Source organism: Hyperolius riggenbachi, chromosome 12 (assembly GCF_040937935.1).
Source record: "Hyperolius riggenbachi isolate aHypRig1 chromosome 12, aHypRig1.pri, whole genome shotgun sequence".
In the NCBI taxonomy this organism is placed as follows: Eukaryota; Metazoa; Chordata; class Amphibia; order Anura; family Hyperoliidae; genus Hyperolius; species Hyperolius riggenbachi.
Window position 1 is genome coordinate 54,619,348 of NC_090657.1, and position 20,957 is coordinate 54,640,304.

A 20,957-nucleotide genomic window follows, 5' to 3' on the forward strand; every position below is an offset into this window, starting at 1 on the left:
TGAACATAGAGGTGTGTGGTACATTAGTCATATTTTTGAAATGTTACAATCAGTCAGAAAAATTGATTTAAATATCTGTTTGCAATTCTTCAATTGAACATAGTATGGAGTGTGGCCACCTTTAGGCAGGCCATATCATGCACTTGGCTGCTGCATATAAGTTATTTAAACAACATTGTTCCAGCGCATGCGCGCATGTTGTGTGAATCACCACTTTCAGATTGCACGTGCAGTTTTCAAACTACAATTTTTATGGGCATATTGGTGTGTGTGAGCAACGCCATTTAACCGCTAGCCCCAGGACCGCTCAACAACAATTGAAGTCCTGACGGCAGAGATTGCAGGGGATTGCGCGCGCATCCCAGCTTCAATGGATCAGTCTCCCAGCAGCGATCGCCACTAGGAGACTGTTCGACGGCGAAACCACCATCTATACCAGGCATGGGCAAACTCGGCCCTCCAGCTGTTAAGGAACTAAAAGTCCCACAATGCATTGCAGGAGTCTGAAAGCCACAGTCATGACTCATAAAGGCAAATGCATTGTGGGACTTGTAGTTCCCGTAACAGCAGGAGGGCCGACTTTGCCCATGCCTGGTCTATACTGTACAGCACTGCGATCCATGGCAGCGCTGTACTGGGGACAGCCGTGTCACTCGGCTGACCCCTGGAGAGGCTGAAGAGTGATCGGCTCTCATAGGCTGATGCCTATGATAGCTGATCGTGGTGATTGGCTGGCTGCAGGGGAGTGTTTCAGTAAAAAAATACCCCCAAAAAAAGCGCTCTGTTGGTGGGCAGAAAAGAGGGGGGGGGGGGGGGATCACTTGTGTGCTGAGTTGTACAGCCCTGCAGCTAGCCCTTAAAGCTGCAGTGGCCTGAATTGTAAAAAATAGCCTGGTCACTGGTTTGGGAGGGGAGGGGGGGGGGGGGGGGGGTAAGCCTTTGGTCCTTAAAGGGAACCAGAGAGGAATGGCCAGCCAAAATAGAAAATGATTGTATACATACCTGGGGCTTGTTCCAGCCCCATAAGCCTGGATTGCTCCCACGCCGCCATCCTCCACTTCCTGGATCCGCCGGTACCGTCACTTCCGGCGGACGCAGCCAGCCGGCCAACTGTCCGCATCACAGGGGCTCCCTCCATACCCGTACGCATGCGGCTGCGCAGTAGGCAGCCACATGCGTATCTGTATGGAGAGAGCACCCTGTGATGCGGAGAATTTGCCGCGTCCGCCGGCCGACTCGCGGCAATGACGGGAACCGGTGGCGGCGGATCCAGCCAGCGGAGGACGGCGGCGTGGGAGCGATCCGTGCGTATGGGGCTGGAGGAAGCCCCAGGTATGTATATTTCATCCTCTCTGGTTCCCTTTAAGTGGTTAAAGTGTACCTGAGACGAGAAAGAAATATATAGTTACCCGGGGCTTCCTCCAGCCCCTCACCGTCCTCTCAGGCCGTCTCGGTCCTCTGCTAACTAGTTTGGTATATTCTTCAGTCAGTTTGAGTCGACACATGCGCAGTCCAGCCGGGGCACGCCCCCTACCGTGTTCCAGTTGACAGGAGCATTCATCGAGGCAGCCTGGGAGGACGGTGAGGGAGCCATGGGCCTGAAGGAAGCCCCAGGTATGTATAAATTCATTTTTTCTTCTTCTTAAGTTTCTTTTAAACTACCTGTTGCTTCTTTTTAGCATAGTATGGATAGAGGTGCCAAAAAGATAAAAGTATCTAAAAAGTTTAAAACATGAGGAGGCAGTGCCAAAAATTGCCAATGTGTTTGTCAAATACAACAAGTTTATTTACATACTCAGTATCAGCGGTATGCACAATTATGCATTGTAATTGTAATGCAAAATTTCAGAGAAAATCGTAATTAATGTCATATGTAATAGTAATATTTCATCATTTGTGCAATTGTGTGCCGACTTTGGTGGTTAATACCAAAGACCCCATACATGCTATTGCTACTAAAATTGCTACATATGTTAAGTTGGGTGCAAGTGAAAAAAATAATTTTTCAAAAAGACCTTATAGTTTTTGAGAAAACAGGTTTTTAGATATGCAAAGAAAAATGGTTTTAAACTCATTTTTCAGAGTTTTAAAAATATAAAACAAAAAGTTTTTTAAATAGATTTTCTCAAAAACTACAAGGTCTTTTTGAAAAAAAAAAATTTTTTTTTTTTACTTTTACCCACTATTCTCCTTAACATGTGTAGCAATTGTGGTGTCACTAGCACGTATGCAGGCTTTGCTATTCACTGTTAAAGTCGGCATGAAATTATGCGAAAATTACGAATAACCAAACAAAATCAATTGAATGTACAAATCGTAATTACGTATAGGCATAATTGCGAAAATTTGTGTAATCGTAATTAGCTGATTACGATCATCACTACTCAGTATGTAAACAAACTTGTATTTGACACATTGGCAATTTTTGTGTCTGCTTGGAGGAGGTAAGTCCACCACTGCCTCATGTTTTAACCTGCTGAGCGGTCTGGACGAGCTCAGCTCGTCCAGTACCGCCGGAGCCTGCCGTTCAGGCCCTGCTGGGCCGATTTGGCTCAAATAAAAAGCAGCACACGCAGCCGGCACTTTGCCAGCCGCGTGTGCTACCTGATCGCCGCTGCAGCGCGGCGATCCGCCGCATACAGCGGCGAAAGAGGGTCCCCCCAGCCGCCTGAGCCCAGCGTAGCCGGAACAAAAAGTTCCGGCCAGCGCTAAGGGCTGGATCGGAGGCGGCTGACGTCAGGACGTCGTCTGACGTCCATGACGTCACTCCGCTCGTCGCCATGGCGACGAGGTAAGCGAAACACGGAAGGCCGCTCAATGCTATTCACTGTTAAAGTCGGCATGAAATTATGCGAAAATTACGAATAACCAAACAAAATCAATTGAATGTACAAATCGTAATTACGTATGTACAAATAATTACAGAGGAGGTAAATTAACTACAGAAGAGGTAACTTAAGGAATGAAGAGATAAAATAACTCTCACTGTGTGGAGGTAAGTTATCTCTTGCCTTATTATCTCCAGCATGATCTTAGTGAATTGAGGCCATTGTCTGAACTGACCACTGGTTCCCAAGGCCAAGTTTCTCTGCAGACTGCCTGATGTCATTGAGAATCCTCATGTATTGCTCTTTTTTTCATGGTGTCGTTTACTGGGAGGTTCACTGGTCCATTGGCTGAAAAACACCCCCAAAGCATTAGGTTCCCACCACCATGTTTAATGGTGGGGATGTTTTTTTTGGGTTGAAGGCATCTCTTTTTTACGTCACAGGAAGGAAACATGGTCAGATGAAACAAAAATTGAATTGTTTAGTCACAATGATAACACAGAAGACCAGAAGTAGTCTTCTTTGTCCAGATGAGCATTTGCAAAGGCCAGGCGAGCTTTTATGTGCCTTATCTGGAGAAGTAGAGTCCTACTTGGTCTGCATCCCTGGAAGCCAGCAGTGTGCAGTGTCCGTTGGATTGTCTGCCTTGAGACATTGCCACCAGCAGAGCCCAAATACACGCAGGATGGCCTTGGTGATGATCCTTGGATTCTTTTTCACCTCTCTCACTATTCTCCTGTCCAGCACAGGTTTCACTTTTGGCTTCTGGCCACATCCTCAGATTTTCCCCAGCGTGGAACATCTTGTATTTTTTAATAATACTTTGCACTGTAGCCACAAGAACTTGAAAACATTTAGAAATTGCCTAGTAGCCCTTTCCTGACTTGTGAGCAGCCACAATGCGCAGCTGCAGGTCCTCACTGAGCTCCTTTGTCTTAGGCCACATACAGACATCAGACCATAGTCTTTGGAAAATGAAAGATCACAGACCAATCTTACCACCCTTCCTGTAGTATAAGAGCCATACTCTACACAGTCTTTTCTATGGAGCTGAACTCCACATCAGAAAAAAATCATTGCAAGATGCTGCACACACAGATGCTGTACAGACACAAAAGATCAGTATCTGCAAAAGATCTGTTCCTGCCAAAAATCCATTCCTGCAAATTGCAATGATAGTCTATGAGATCTGCAGATCATCATACACACATGATTTAGCTGACATTCATCTGCAGATCAGATCCACCAGGATGGATTTTCAGATCTGCAGATGAATGTCAGTTAAATCATGTGTGTATGATGATCTGCAGATCTCATAGACTATCATTGCAATTTGCAGGAATGGATTTTTGGCAGGAACAGATCTTTTGCAAATACTGATCTTTTGTGTCTGTACAGCTTTTGTGTGTGCAGCATCTTGCAATGATTTTTTTCTGATGTGGAGTTCAGCTCCATAGAAAAGACTGTGTAGAGTATGGCTCTTATACTACAGGAAGGGTGGTAAGATTGGTCTGTGATCTTTCATTTTCCAAAGACTATGGTCTGATGTCTGTATGTGGCCTTAGCCATGACTGCCCACAAACCAACTGTAGAGAGCTGCTGTTTTTCACCTGTTGATTTGATTAAAACAGCTGTTCCCAATTAATCAGGGTAATTAGGATGCTTTAGAACAGTTTAGACTATTTGGATTGGTATAGGAATGAATTTTTCCACAGACTGTGACATCTTGTGAAGTGTATGAATAATTTTGGACTTGACACTTTTTGCTCAAATGTAAATGAAAGCTGAGAAGTTGTTTTTCCCCCCACAATAAATACCTCTTGTACATCGTCTTATTATCTTTTGGGAGATACCTATATCATTTCCTGCCAAAAAATTACTTGCTGGTGGAATAAAAGTAACTTTTCATCAAAATTTGCCAGGGGTATGAATAATTATGGGCAGCACTGTAGCTTATTACGCTATAATACTTCATTTCAATTACTAGTACATACCACACTATATCTGGCTCTTGGTGTCCCTACTCTGTGTTTCTTTTTGCTGGGTAATGGCGTTTGAGCTAAGTCACTCGTTTGTGCGCATGTTTATGGATCTATACTTAGGAACGAAATGCAATCCATCTACTCCAGCTGCTTAACACCCATTATGCAGATAGATACCAGTTGGTTCAGTGTGTGGCTTAAGGTGCGTAATATTTAAAAACATCTAGGTAAATTCAATAAAACAACCTTAGATAATTACAATAAATGGTGTTGAAAGCCCCCTCCTATTTTGGATTGGTTGCTTCAGTTTGAAATTGATGACCTCTGTATGGCCTGAAACCCACGCACTATCGCCAATTGGAATCGCTAGCTTTTTTAATGAGCGTTTTTGGCAGCGATTTTAAAAAGTGTACGCTTTTTGCCAGTGATTGTGTAGCGATTTGCGATTAGCGTTTTTAACCTCTTGACGACCAGCTAATGCCGATTGGCGTAAACTGGTCGTCTGCGGGTTACCATGGAAACGGCCGCGCGATCGAGCGGCCTTTCCATGTCAGTTCATGGAGGGTGTCTCCGTGAACAGCCGGAGAGCCGCCGATCGCGGCAAAATGTAAACAGGCGAGGAAGAAATCCCAGCAGCGCCGTAAGGCAGATCGGCGATCCCCGGCCTCTGATTGGCCGGGATCACCGGCATATGATAGGCTGAAGCCTATCCTTCAATGCGCAGGACGGAAATCCGTCCTGCGCAGCTCACAGGGGGAGGGAGAGGGAAGGAGCGGGCGAGATGGCGGAGAACGCTGCGGAGGGGGGCTTTGAAGAGCCCCCCCGCTAAGCAAATGCAGCCGGCGGCGATCAGACCCCCCCAGCAGGACATCCCCCTAGTGGGGAAAAAAGGGGGGTAGTCTGATCGCCCTGCTGCACTCCTGATCGGTGCTGCGGGCGGTAGAGCCCACGCAGCACCGATAACTGAAAAAATCCCTGGTCGGCAAGTGGTTAATTCTGATTGGTCCTTTCAATTAATTTTGTTTACAATATACAGTAATTTGAAACACTAGCAAATCACTCTGTATAGCTATTCATGAGAGATTCTGCCAGCGTTTAAATACTTTACATTGCAGAAACGCTAACGCAAAATACTAACGCTCAAAAATTCTGCATGTCCTGCGTTTGCGATTTTGGTAATCGCAATCGCTCCAGTGGAATTTGACCCATCCATTAACATGTGAAAACCTCCCTAAATGCTCAAAAAATCGTTCTAGTGGGTTCCAGCCCTCACTAGTCTTGCAAACTAGCTGCATAAGGAACATTCATTAAGGGCTGGTGCACACCAAGCGTTTTTGGTAACATTTTCAAAACCGCTGCCACCTGTGAAAACACTTGGCTAATGTATCTCTATGGAATGGTGCACACCAGCGGTTTGAGGTTTTTAGCAAACCGCAAACGTGGCTCCTGCAGCATTTTTGCGGTTTGCAGATGCGTTTCTGCCTCAATGTTAAGTATAGGAAAGTGGAAAACTGCTCTGAAATACGCTAGATCAGATCGGTTTTCCAGGCGTTTTTGTTACAGTAGCTGTTCAGTAACAGCTTTACTGTAACAATATATGAAATGTACTACACAAAAAACGCTCCAAAAAATGCCAGGCATGTTAAGAAAATCTCTCTAGAATCGCTCTGAAAATCTGCTTCAAAAACCTCTATCGTTTTGCAGATCTGCTAGAGGTTTTTGGTGTGCACTGGGCCTCAGTCTGCTGGCAGGAGGAAATGGATTGCCCTGTACCTATAACTTCCTACATACATCCTTCATCTCAGAGTTGAAGAAGTTTCTTTGTAAGAAGCACTGTGCAGTTGACCTTGCCTTAAAGGGACACTTAAGTCAAACAAAAAAAATGAGTTTTACTCACCTAGGGCTTCCAATAGCCCGCTGCAGCTGTCCGGTGCCCTCGCCATCTCCCTCCGATTTTCCTGGCCCCGCTGGCAGCCACTTCCTGTTTCGGTGACAGGAGCTGACAGGCTGGGGACGCGAGTGATTCTTCGCGTTCCTGGCCACAATAGTGCCATCTATGCTGCTAAAGCATATATCATATACCATATAGCAGCATAGAGGGTGCTAATGTGTCTGGGAACGCGAAGAATCACTCGCGTCCTCAGCCTGTCAGCTCCTGTCACCGAAACAGGAAGTGGCTGCTGGCGGGGCCAGGAGGATCGGAGAGAGACAGCGAGGGCATCGGACAGCTGCAGGTGGCTATTGGAAGCCCTAGGTGAGTAAAACTCATTTTTTTTGTTTGACTTAAGTGTCCCTTTAACCACTTGAGGACCCACCCTTTACCCCCCCTTAAGGACCAGCGCTGGTTTGATTGATCTGTGCTGGGTGGGCTCTGCAGCCCCCAGCACAGATCAGGGTGCAGGCAGGGAGATCAGATTGCCCCCCTTTTTTCCCCCCTATGGGGATGATGTGCTGGGGGGGTCTGATCTCTCCTGCCTGCTGTGGGTGGCGGGGGGGGCACCTCAAAGCCCCCCTCCGCGGCGAAATTCCCCCCTCCCTCTCCTACCTGCTGCCCCCACCCGGCGATCGAGGCTGCACAGGACGCTATCCGTCCTGTGCAGCCAGTGACAGGACGTTCCCTGTCACATGGCGGCGATCCCCGGCTGCTGATTGGCCGGGGATCGCCGATCTGCCTTACGGCGCTGCTGCGCAGCAGCGCCGTACAAATGTAAACAAAGCGGATTATTTCCGCTTGTGTTTACATCTAGCCTGCGAGCCGCCATCGGCGGCCCGCAGGCTATTCACGGAGCCCCCCGCCGTGATTTGACAGGAAGCAGCCGCTCGTACGAGCGGCTGCTTCCTGATTAATTAGGCTGCAGCTGGCGACGCAGTACTGCGTCGCTGGTCCTGCAGCTGCCACTTTGCCGACGCACGTTATGAGTGTGCGGTCGGCAAGTGGTTAAAGAGGAACTCCAGTGAAAATAATGTAATGAAAAAAAGTGCTTAATTGTTACAATAATTATGTATAAATGATTTAATCAGTGTTTGCCAATTGTTATATATTTCCTTTCCCTGATTTACATTCAGACATTTATCACATGGTGACATTTTTACTGCTAGCAGGTGATGTCTGCTAGCTTTTTTGGCAGTTGGAGCCAGCGGTTATTTCCCACAATGCAACAAGGCTCCCACAGTATGTCGTCGGGACCTCAGAGCTGCGAGGCGCTGACATCACACTGTGGGAGGGGTTTCACCACAATATCAGCCATGCAGACCCCCCTGATGATCTACTAGAGAAAAGGAAAATATTTCTCATGGGAAAGGGGGTATCAGCTACTGACTGGGATGACGTTCAATTCTTGGTTACAGTTTCTCTTTACTTATTCTCTGTGAATGTAGAATTCTTGCCCCTGGTTATATTATTACAACTGTCATGTACCTAGTTTAGGAAACAGAAAACCAGCAGCTAAATGGACAGGACTGACAGGACTCAAGCTCCACAAATCATAACAGAATGTTAAAGGTTCAAGAACAGAACAGAATAGAGTAGTCTATATACATCAGAACTCTCCTACCAACTTAAAGAGAAAGCGTAACCAAGAATAAAACTTCATCCCAATCAGTAGATACCCCCTTTCCCATGAGAAATCTATTCCTTTTCTCAAACGGATCATCAGGGGGCTCTGTATGGCTGATATTGTGGTGAAACCCCTCCCACAGTGTGATGTCAGGACCAGGGTCGTGGCAGTTTCCTGCCTGTGAACTTCATTGCATTGTGGGAAATAGCTGTTTATAGCGATTTCCAACTGCCAAAAAAAAACAAAAAAAAAAACCAAGCAGCATCTCCTTCCACTGACATCACCTGCCAGCAGTAAAAATGTCACCATGTAATAAATGTCGGAATGTAAATCGGGGAGAGGAAAGCTTTTACAATGGGCAAACATTGACTGAATCCTTTATACATAATTACTGTAAAAATGAAGCACTTTTTTGTTACATTTTTTTCACTGGAGTTCCTCTTTAAACTGTGGGAGAGGAAAGCATTTGGATCCCCCCTCTTCATCCCTCCCGGCGATCCAGCATTGGAATCCCCAAAAACCACAGCTGAACCTTCCCTGGCTCCTGCACAGGCACAGTAGTGGCTCTCCGCTCGGGCTCCTGCGGAAATAACCAAGCCTGATCAGGTCCGCTGTACTGCGCAGACGACCCTCTCCTGCACAGCACAGCAAATCCGATTGGGCTGTTATTTCTGCCAGAGCCCGAGCGGAGAGCAGCTCTAGCACCTGTGCTGCGTCACCGGGACGGAGGAAGGAGTGGGGGGGGGGGGGGGGAAGCCTCATTAGGATCCAGGGTAAGTATCCCCCAGAGGGTTTTTTTTTTTTTTTTTGTATGGATCTTCTTTTTGCCTGCAGTAGTGTCTGAATGAATCACCCAGCTGAAACAAGCATGCAGCTAATTTTTAAGATTTTTGTGGGAAACATCTGATCTGCATGCTTGTTCAGGATCTATGGCTAAAAGTCTTAAAGAGGAACTCCAGTGAAAATAATGTAATTCATTTTCACAATAATTATGTATAAATGATTTAGTCAGTATTTTCCTATTTAAAGTCTTTCCTCTCCCTGATTTACATTCTGACATTTACCACATGGTGATATTTTTACTGCTGGAAGGTGATGTCAAAGGAGATGCTGCTTACTTTTTTGGCAGTTGGACCCAGCTGTAAACAGCTATTTCCCACAATGCAATGAGGTTCGCAGACAGGAAACTGTCAGGACCATGGTCCTCACATCACACTGTGGGAGGGGTTTCACCACAATATCAGCCATACAGAGCCCCCCGATGATCCGTTTGTGAAGAGGAAAAGATTTCTCATAGGACAGGTGGGATCAGCTACTGATTGGGATAAAGTTCAATTCTTGGTCACGGTTTCTCTTTAAAGTATACATCCGAGGATAAATCAAAATCCACTTACCTGGGGCTTCCTCCAGACCCTGGCAGCTGTCCTGTGCCCTCGCCGCAGCTCCTCGCACTGCCGTTGTCCTCTGCTGAAGAAGCCGACCTCGCCAGGTCAGCTTCCGGGTCGGCTTCATGTGCGCTCCACCGCGCGGGTCACGTGGTCTGGCCGACTTCATCAGATCTGTACTGCACAGTATTAGCAGTAGTTCTGCACTTGCGCAGTAGAGACCCAATGACGTCTGCTACACCACGTGACCCGCGCACATAAAGCCAACCCTGAAGCCGACCTAGAGAGGTCGGCTTCTACAGCAGAGGACACCGGCAGTGCGAGGAGCTGCAGCGAGGACACAGGACAGCTGCTAGGGGCTGGAGGAAGCCCCAGGTAAGTGGATTTTTATTTTACCTTGGACCCCTACTTTAAGGCCTGTACACACACGCAAACAGCTTGATTGTCATCAGATTTTGGTCTGTTTGAAAACTATCAGGCGTGTGTAGAAGTGGCAAATGACTAGATAATCGTGCAGTTCGCCACGTGTGTAAAATGTAATGTGTGTACAACGTCATCTGAACGACACACTTGTTTTGAAAGTGGCCAGGTTGTGCAGTATGTAAACGCACTTTGTTGGATGTGTGTATGTACCTTTAGAGGCAGAAGATTAGCAGGACAGCCAGGCAATGTGCATTGTTAAAAAGGAAATCAATATAGCAGCCTCCATATCCCTCTCGCTTCAGGTTCCCTTTAAGGTTCATACACAACAGAGGTGGCCACTAAAGATTGCCTTGGGTGAGGGTGTAGCATACAGGGCCTTTATATTAGTAAGATTCATCATGCCTGATAAACTCGACAGAACACAGACCACCGCTATCGGTCTCTCCATTGCCCCCCATAGTAACATTTCTGTACAGCCTAGGCTACAAACTGTCGCCCAAAGAATTGTGTCCCGAACCCTGCCAGATGACAACAGTGGTAGAGTGGAAGGGGCTCTGTGGTTCTTTGTAGGGACCAAGAGCACCTAAACGAGAAGTAGAGAGACCAGGAGCCCAATGGTGCAGTATTGCTGGGTGTAAGGGGACAAAAGTATTAGGCCTGAACGATTTTAGGAAAAAATTGAATTGAGCGATTTCTGTCTGAAATTGCGATTTCGATTCTATTCACGATTTCCTTCAAATCAAGCTTTGTTCCCCCTCTTTGCCTGTTTGTTCCCTCTCTGTCCCCTTGTCTCTCTTCGGGCCCCCTTTGCCTCTTTATGCCTCCTCTGGGTCTCTCTCTTGCCTCCTTTGTGTCTCTGTGCCCGCTGTTTCTCTCTGTGCCTCCTCTATCCCCCAAGCTGCATCAGTTCTGGACATAGCTTCAAGCACGAGTCCAGCGATAGCAGTCTATCCACTTTGCCTCCTGCAGGCTCTAATGCACGGAATACTTCCTGTATGTCATGTGCCATACAGGAACCCGGAGTTTTGCCAAGCACAAGAGCCGGCAGACGGTGATAGAGGACAGACAGCATTTGACTCGTGCGGAAAGTATGTCCAATGCTGCGGTCCGCACGAGTCAGGACTTTGGGGAAGTTTGAAGCCACTTCTTCAAACTTCCCCATGTGGAAATGACGGGATCGCGATAATTGCCGCTTTGACGATTCCGAAATTGTGATCTTGGTGATCGCGATTTCGATTTAAATTCGATTTATCTTTCAGGCCTAAAAAGTATATTTGATTATATATACTCACAAAGGCGGGTTGCAGTTTCTGCAATCACCGTATAAGCAACCACCACTCGGTTCTCCAGGTCCTGCTGGATACAGGACGGTCGCTCTCCTGTAGTTCAATACACTTTCCAGAAAACTGTGAAGCTATTACCTCCAAAGAACATCTGACTGATAGAAGGGTAGAGTGGAGGCACCCAAAATATATGCGTGTTACAACTTAAAAACATAACGTGTAAAGGAAAAGTCATCTCTTACCACTCCAGAAGATAGAAATACCCCAAAAATTGGTCATTTTTTTAATAAATATTTGTGTAGTTGATCTGGTGTCTGTAGCTTCTATTTTCTCATTTACAGTTGGATGGCCAACTTCGTTTTGGCTAGTTTCACAATGGGGCATTGTATTGAGTTGCATCATGACATGCACAGAACTCAACCTAAAAAAAATATTTGCTATGGTATGCAACGCAGGTAAAGAAGCAAATGACTAATGTGCTCCTTGATTGAGGAACACTGTGTGTCTCCATGTGTGATTCCAGCAAGTTCTGCATTGTAATAAACGAACACGCAACACAACGTGGGAAAGTACCCTTACACTTCTTGTGCAGCATAATGTATTGAGATATTAACTAGCGAGCATATGGGATGACCAAAGTCTCGTACACACATACAAGGAATGTCGCCAGAGATGGAGCAGTACTTGATCCCTCAGGCATTAGTGCAGGGCCGAGGCTGTACAAAGGCATCACTAGCTGTAAAGAGAAACCTTAGCTACTGATTGGGATGAAGTTCAATTCTTAATTGATACCCTTTTTCCCATGAGAAATCTATTTCTTTTCTCAAACGGATCATCAGGAGGCTCTGTATGGCTGATTTTCTGGTGAAACCCCTCCCACAGTGTGATGTCAGCGCCTCACAGCTCTGAGGTCCTGACATCACATGGTGGAAGCCTTGTTGCATTGTGGAAAATAAGAGTTGTTTCCTACTGCCAAAAAAGCAAGCAGCATCTCCTTCCAGTGACATCACCTGTCAGCAGTAAAAAACTCACCATGTGATAAATGTCAGAATGTAGATCAGGGAGAGGAACGATTTTACAATGAGCAAACACTGACTAAATCATCTATACATAATTATCAAAAGTAAGCACTTATTTACTACATTATTGTCACTGGAGTTCCTCTTTAAGGCTAGCAAAGCGGGGAGGTTGGAGGACCAAAGGAACAGTGATTGAGGAGCTTCACAGACCAGACAGGGTGAGTGGGGAGAATAATGCTCCCAGCAAGCACTGGCTGAAGCTGGCCATGCACTTATAGATTGCCACCCGATGTGGCAACATGGCACTGGCCAGATGACCCAAACTTGTAATGAAAAGACACACAGGCATCGGGAACCCAATCTAGCATAATATCATTTGGCTGACACAAGTACAAGTATAGCAGGTAGTATAGAAATATTTACAAGGTTGGGTTGCTACAAGAGGCAACCACTCAGAAGAGCATGTGGAGAAGTACCGCCCTCACTCAGCCTTGTGTGGAATGTGGTGGTCGTGGCTCCAAAAACGTGAGCACCCTAGGGGTTCCTTCTAGGACGATTCCCCTTGGTCTGGGTAGTTGAGAGTAACTTAAATATAGGTAGAGGCACTCCCCAAAAAATCTCATATTCACTTTTGGACAAGACAACGCGTTTCACGTCAAAAGCAGCTTCCTCAGGTCAAGTATTGTGCCTTCAATGAGTCGTGGGTAGCAAGGCACAATACTTGACCTTGACCGCAGGAAGCATCTTTTGCCGTGAAAAGTTTTGTCCAAAAGTGCACAATAACACCGTTATTTAAACACCGTACTAACACTTCTACATGAAGGATGATCTAACCCTCATCCTGCATAGTGTTTTTGATGTATAGACACAGTTTGGGTGCCTCCACCTACATTTAAAGGACCTGTGTTGTGAAAATCTTAAAATTTAAAATACATGTAAACAGATACAAATAAATTCATTTCTTCCAGAGTAAAATGAGCCATAAATTACTTTTCTCCTATGTTGCTGTCACTTACAGTAAGTAGTAGAAAACTGACATTACTGACAGGTTTTGGGCTAGCCCATCTTCTCATGGGGGGGGGGGTCCTCAGGGGTTTCTTTATTTTTAAAAGCATTTAATGAATAGCAGTTGCTCCGTCCAACTGCCAAAAAAAAAGTGTGCAGCGAGCAGGGAGGCAGGCAAGCATCTTATAAAACTACCTGAAAAAGATCATAAATCTTTTTCAGGTAGTGTCTTTATAAAGGACTAAGGTCATGCTGAGAATCCCCTATGAAGAGATGGACTAGCCCAAAACCTATCGGTAATGTCAGATTTCTACTACTTACTGTGAATACCAGCAACATAGGAGAAAAGTAATTTATGGCTCAGTCATACTATCTCAGGGGAAAAAAAAAAACAAATATATAAGTAGATAAATACTTGCTCTACTTACATAACACATGTATTGCACTGTCCACATTATGATTCCTGTGAATTTTATAAAGGAAAAGTAGAGAATCCTATTCTAGACAGTTTCCATATTTGCTTTGGCTATTTTGAAGCCAGCCCTGATGTAATATAGTGTTGTCCGGATCATGAACGATTCGGATCTTTGATCCGAATCTATTTTATGAGTCAATCATCCGAATCATCAAAATGAGTGATTCGGATCACAAAAGAGGCGGGGCCAGGAGCGACACGCCCCCTCTCAGCGGGCAGCGGGGTCCTGGAAGCAGAGCAGAGATGGATCGCTCTGTTGGAGGGGAGCCAGGGACAGGTAGATGAGAGAGAGGGGACATGGGTGCCACTGCCAGATATGTGTAGAGCACACATACTGGCTGTAACGTGCTGCCCATTATAGGCTGGCTGTTCCGTAGTGCTGCACAGTGAACACATTGGAAGCTTTTGGCTCAGCACAGCTCAGTAACTTTGCAGACAGTGTGATTGAAAGGCAATATAATCCTCCTGCACTCGGCACTAAACAGCTGCACTTATCTTCTGGGAATGCTTTCTTTCACTGTGCGACCTTTTCTTTCAAAGTGTACAGATGAACATATAGGTGAAATATATGTAAAGCATATGACTTCAGCATGTGGGTATTACGTGCAAACATTCCTGCTCTCTGCTCGTCCCTCCTCCCTTCTCTGTCCACTCCCTGCCCTCTGTCCATCTTCTCCCCTTCTCTGTGTGTCCACTCCCTCCCCTTGTCCTGTCCACAGACGTGTCCTGCTGTTCATTTCACCCCCGAATGCTTCCGGTAGTAAAATGATCCGAGATTCGGATCAAAGATCCAGATCTCTTCAATGATCCGATTCGAATCATCCGGATCATTGAAAAGATCCGAACTTCCCATCTCTAATGTAATATCCGTCCTTAGTCTCCTCTGCCTGATTTGCCCGCCCTTCACTATAGAAAGTGCATTGTTTCAGCCTGAGAAATTTTGGCCAATCAGTGAGGAACAGAGGTGTGGGAAGGGAAAACAGGAGGGAAAGAGGCTTCAGCCAATCAGGCTGCATTAGTTTAGTCTGAGGGGAAGCAGAGAAGCAAAAAAAGACAACCCAGCATGCCTTCTCTTTTGTGTACCAAATTTTCTGTGTACCAAATAAGAGTCATGTAAACTGGGGAATGATAATTTATCAACAAGAAAAGTAATAGTGATTTTAACTTTTGGATCGCCCGATTAGCATCCTTATTACTTGTTTACCAGATAAAAATAAATAATTGATTTTTGATTTTATGCCCGACAGTTACTCTTTAGATTTTAACTTTTTTGCAACAGTTCCTCTCATGTCATTAATCCTGTCTGCGCTGACCTATGAGTCAAAGAAGCACGTTCCTCTGTATATTGCTCTGCAGATGCCTGGGGCACTCAGTGAGCGTGTGGGAAGGAAAGCTGCAATATACATACGGTGGGGCACTCGTGGGGGAGGGGGTGACCATTTTTATCCTGGGAGGCGCTGAGGTAGTGTCGGAGGGACTTTTGCAAAGCTGTTACTGCTCCAATAGCTAAACATATGGTGGAGGGCACTTGTGGGAGGGGTCGACAAGTTTAGTGACTCGAGTACAAGCCGACACCCCCCACTTTTGGGGCACTTTTTTGGTCTTAAAAAGTTGGTTTATACTCGAGTATATACGGTAATTCGATAGCAATTGCACAAACAAAAAATAAAGAACACCACACACCGATTTTTTTTCTAAATAAATGTGTCTTTTTCTCAAGCTTGCCATCTGCATGGACATCTAAATTTCAAATCCCAGGGAGCCAGAATGTTCCAATCGGTACAGAAGTAGCACCCTCACACCGGGTAGGCAAAAACTTTATTGTACATTTTCTTTCCAAAAATAGATCAATACTTTTATTCCAACGGTAATAAAAAAAAAATACAAAAATAAATATACAAAGAACATTTACATCAAAGCAAAAAATTTGAACCGCAAAAACAAAAAACGAAAGGCACTGACAGGTGCGGTGACTGGGGAGGTCTTTGGTCTAGAACCTGCTACCAGGGAGGTCTCTGAAATCTGAAATTCAATAACAGAACATTAGAAAAAAAAATATATAAAAAATGCCAAATCGAAACCAAACCGAAAGTGATTCATACATATACCGTATTTTTCAGACCATAAAAACGCACCTTTTTCTCCCCCATAAGTAGGGAGAAAAAGTAAGTGCATCTTATGATCCTACTATAGCCCAACATCCACGTAGAGCTGGAGAGAGGCTCAGAACAGAGCTGCAGCCTTCGTTCCCCCTGTGAACTCCTATAACCCTTTCTATCCCTGGTATCCTATTTTCCCCAGCAAACTCCTGTGTCCTCCTCTCCTGGTCCAAGCTATCAAAGCTGTGTAGTGTCTCCCAGACAGATTTAGACAGCGGTGGCTGCAGGGGGGTGGCACCAGTGAACAGGGAGGGGCGCCCGACATGGCAGTACTGATTAAAGGAACGTTCCCAGGCTTAGTCCGGAGTGCCCAGTTTTACCATAGACCACAAAGAACATCATCGGCATACAGTGTTGAGCCTGGAGCTGGCACTGGGGGTGTAATCATTTATCCAACCAGCAGGAACCTCCAGGAAACCAGTGGAGATTCAGCGCTTCCGTGCGCTAGAAGAGCTGGTAACTTAAAATGCTTTCATTTGGCTGGAGCTGATGGTCTCGCGGGTGGGACCATGGCTCCGTCATTGGGCCAGTTACTGGAGGAGGCATGGCTTAAAGGACATATCCAAGCATGAGGGGAAAAAAAAATAAAAAGGATCCACTTACCTGGGGCTTCCTCCAGCCCCTGTGCCCTCACCGCAGCTCCGGTGGCTCCCGGTCTTCTCCGCTGGCAGGTCGGCTTCTTCTGCGCTCCACCGCGCGGGTCACATGGTTTCCCCCACGTCATCAGGATGGTACTGCGCAGGCGCAGTAGTTCTGCGCCTGCGCAGTACCGTCCTAATGACGCCGGGGAAACCACATGACCAGTGTGGTGGAGCACAGAAGAAGCAGACCCGGAACCCAACCTGGGGAGGTCGGCTGCGCCAGCGGAGAAGACCGGGAGCCACCGGAGCTGCAGCGAGGGCACAGGATGGCTGCCTCGGGCTGGAGGAATTTTTTTTATGCTTGAACCACTCCTCTAAGGTGATAGAGCCGTCCCAAAAGGGTTAAGGGCTTGTATGCATGAGCATTCTTCCATTAGTCACAATCTTAGCAAATCTTTTGCGTAATCTGTATTTGCCACTGCAATAGGGCTATGGCACATTTCCATATCATGATCAGCATGCATATGTGGTCAAATTTGTGGCATTTGTGCAAAGCAGTTTCTATGGAGTACTAGCCAAAGAAAAAAAAAAAAAACACACCTCACTTTGGGGCAGGGTGGCGAGGGGGTGGGGGGTGGTTTGGGTATGAGGGTTGAGCAATAGTCTGGACAGGCGGAAATGTTAAAAAAAAATCTAAAAAAAAAAAAAAAAAAAAAAAAAATTAACCTGCTGGGCGGTCTGGACGAGCTCAGCTCGTCCAGTACCGCCGGAGCCTGCCGCTCAGGCCCTGCTGGGCCGATTTGGCTCAAATAAAAAGCAGCACACGCAGCCGGCACTTTGCCAGCCGCGTGTGCTGCCTGATCGCCGCCGCTCTGCGGCGATCCGCCGCGAGCAGCGGCGAAAGAGGGTCCCCCCAGCCGCCTAAGCCCAGCGTAGCCGGAACAAAAAGTTCCGGCCAGCGCTAAGGGCTGGATCGGAGGCGGCTGACGTCAGGACGTCGGCTGACGTCGATGACGTCACTCCGCTCGTCGCTATGGCGACGATGTAAGCAAAACAAGGAAGGCCGCTCATTGCGGCCTTCCTTGTTTATTCTGGGCGCCGGAGGCGATCGGAAGAACGCCTCCGGAGCGCCCTCTAGTGGGCTTTCATGCAGCCAACTTTCAGTTGGCTGCATGAAATAGTTTTTTTTTTTATTAAAAAAAAAACACTCCCGCAGCCTGCCTGGCGATCTTAATAGAACGCCAGGCAGGTTAATAATAATAATAATAATTAAAAAAAATATATCATACTTCTAGTTTTCAGAGATCAGTTTCCTTCTTCAGGCATAGTAACAGATTTAACGGATTTCTTTATTAATACAAACACGTTTTTTGTTCTTCTGCTTATAGTCATCTGTGAAATCTGATCTGATTAGCGGTCCATCGGATCAGTTTTCACTCCGTTTCGCTGCTTACATTCCGTTTCCCCACCCCCCAAGTGGATTTTGCTCCTTAGAGTGGTCCGTTTCTCCACTAGTGTGAAGAAACGTTCTGTTTCCTCATTGCGCCCAATCTTCAGGATCCGTTTCCATTCCACTGGGCTCAACAGTCTGTAAAAATTGCTGCAGAACCAAATTTGCGGTCCATTCAGCGGATCATTCAGAACGGATCCGCTCTAACAGACCAATGTGAACGGATCCATAGGTTAAAATTGGATCTGTTCGCACCAGTTAGGATCCGTTCCGCAAACTGATCGTTTTTTAATGCAAGTGTAGACCAGGCTAAGGACTATATATCACAAATGGTACATCGATTGTTTTGTTAACTGAGAAGTACCTTTTCAAAGGTTTTTTTTTTTTTCATTATATCCAAATACAGCAAAGTTCCCGTTCTCTGGAATGCCGGCAACTGGAAGTCTCAACTAACCTGCATGCCTAAAGGGATAACAAGGACTGTGCTTTGGGTTTTTTGCAGGGCATAAAATACTTACTGAACCTACGGGCGATGTCTTCTAACCTTCCTGTAGCTTCCATCGCCTTTCCAGGAACCTTTGTGTACGGCTCCCGGCGTGCCACCTGAAAGCCACTAGGAGCTACAGGAAAAGTTAGAAGACATTGCCCAGAGGCTCGGTGAGTATTTTATGCTGTGCGGAGGGAGGTTTGTGCTTTTTTTGGCTGGTTGCTCAAACAACTGGCAAGCACATGTATCTGGCATCAAACGGTCCCTTCCACTGCCGGATACCGGGGACTTTGCTGTATAGAGTAACACTTACAGCCAACACATGCCGTGTACATTCATAAGATTGTGGTTAGACAGCATTACAATAAAAGCTCAGTAAACATTAATAACATATGGCATGTCTGTACGGATGAACATTTTCAAGTCCAATATTGAAGGCCCTTTATGTCTTCACTTGAGTTGGCAGTTCACTGTGGCAAAATAAGTTTGCAGACCTGTGAGTCTGCCAATAATTGATTATAGGTTCACCATTGGCTAGCTCAACCATACTGTACAACATTCACCCATTCCAGCTCCTCCCCCCATCCAGAGTTCACTCCCCTGGCCTAAAGCCTGCTGACATCACCACTGGTGCTGAAGGAACTTAGACAGTTGGATAAGCAGTGTATAGGAAAGCAGCCTTCTGATTGGCTGTGCCTCTCAGCCAATGAGAAACCTGCTTTACTATATACACCGCTCAACCAGTTATCTATGCTCCCTTGGCAGTGAGGCCAGATTGGTTCCATGCCTGGCGAGCAAATACGCCGGGGAGGGGATGAGAGGTGATGGCCAGGGCCGCAGGCTGCACTTGGTAATGGGCACACTTACGAAACTCACCCATTATGTTCCTGCAGTGAACCAAATCCATCATTATAACTAACAGCATATCTCAACCAGTGAGAAGACAAAGAAAGTGGAAAGGGAGGTTTTGTCCACACAGGGGTCAAGGGGTGTGGGGGATTCTTACTCTCTTGCACAGTTCACACTTTGCACACTAAAGTGTTATCAGTTCTGTTATCTCCAACCCTGACAGGGTTACGGGACATTAAAAAGGGACTATGCTCTGAGCATTGGATACGGACTCTATGAAAATATTGGAGGGGGGGGGGGGGGGGGGGGGTGTTTGCCAAACCTGTGCTGCTTACTGTTTCATAGCTATAAATAGGAGCTGAGGCGGAATAGGGCAGATGAAAATCCTTTTAGTTTTTCTTGCCTAATAATGCTCCTGCTGTATCATATTTAAAGGGAACCTAAACTGAGAAGGATATGGATTTTTCCTTTTAAAATAATACCAGTTGCCTGACTCGTATGCTGATCCTGTGTCTCTAATACTTCGAGCCACAGCCCCTCAACAAGCATGCAGATCAGGTGCTCTGACTGAAGTCTGACTGGAATAGCTGCATGCTTGTTTCAGGTGTGCGATTCAACCACTACTGCAGCCAAAGAGATCAGCAGGACTGCCAAGCAACTGGTATTGTTCAAAAGGAAACATCCATATCCCTCTCAGCATAGGTTCCCTTTAAAACCCCATAAAAAGCATAGATAAGTCGATAAACTCTGATCTAGAGTTTTGTGCACCCCCCCCCCCCCCAAACCTACAGGCCCACCCTGTAGAAACAATTGTTGCCCTTTAAATTGAACTTTAAAAGGAAAACTGAAGTGAGAGGTATACAGAGGCAACCATATTTATTTTATTTTAAGCAATACCAGTTGCCTGGCAGCTCTGCTGATCCTCTGCCTCTAATGCATTTAGCCCTAGAACAAGCATGCAGCAGATAAGGTGTTTCTGACATTATTGTCAGATCTGGCAAGATTAGCTGTATGCTGGTTTCTGGTGTGTTTCAGACACTACTGCAGTCACATGGATCAGCGGGGCTGCCAGGCAACTGGTATTGTTTAAAAGGAAATAAACATGGCAGCCTCCATATCCCTCTCGCTCCAGTTGTCCTTTAAGTGAGAGGCATATGGTAGCTGCCATGTTTATGAGCAGTCATTTGTATCTGATGCATACCTGATCTGCTGCATGCTTGTTCAAGGTATTTGGCTAAAATTATTAGAGGCAGCGGATCAGCAGGACAGCCAGGCAATTAGCATTGCTTAAAAAAAGTCTATATAGGTCAGCCTCCATAACCCTCTCACTTCAGGAACTAAAAACATTTTGTTATCGTAGGGATAATACTCATATTTTCACTACAATATTTTCTAGACTGTCAAGTTGCCATCATTGCACACCTAACATCCAAAATCCAAGAAGCTCAAATGCACCAGCTACAGCTATCCCAAA

The 20,957-nt window shown here is 46.0% G+C and overlaps 1 protein-coding gene across 3 annotated transcripts in view; it reads right to left on the bottom strand.

The window, feature by feature from the left end:
* Positions 1-20,957, bottom strand: part of MBTD1 (mbt domain containing 1) — a 98,020-nt gene that overhangs the window by 7,783 nt on the left and 69,280 nt on the right. Inside the window, exon 16 of one of the 3 annotated variants that reach the window (XM_068263931.1) lies at positions 15,765-15,979. The exons of the other annotated variants lie outside the window; for them this stretch is intronic. Within the exon in view, the coding sequence (XP_068120032.1) occupies positions 15,948-15,979 (32 nt within the window). The 3' untranslated portion in view covers positions 15,765-15,947. Of the gene's footprint in view, positions 1-15,764; positions 15,980-20,957 lie in introns of those variants that run through there. 3 annotated transcript variants of the gene reach the window in all.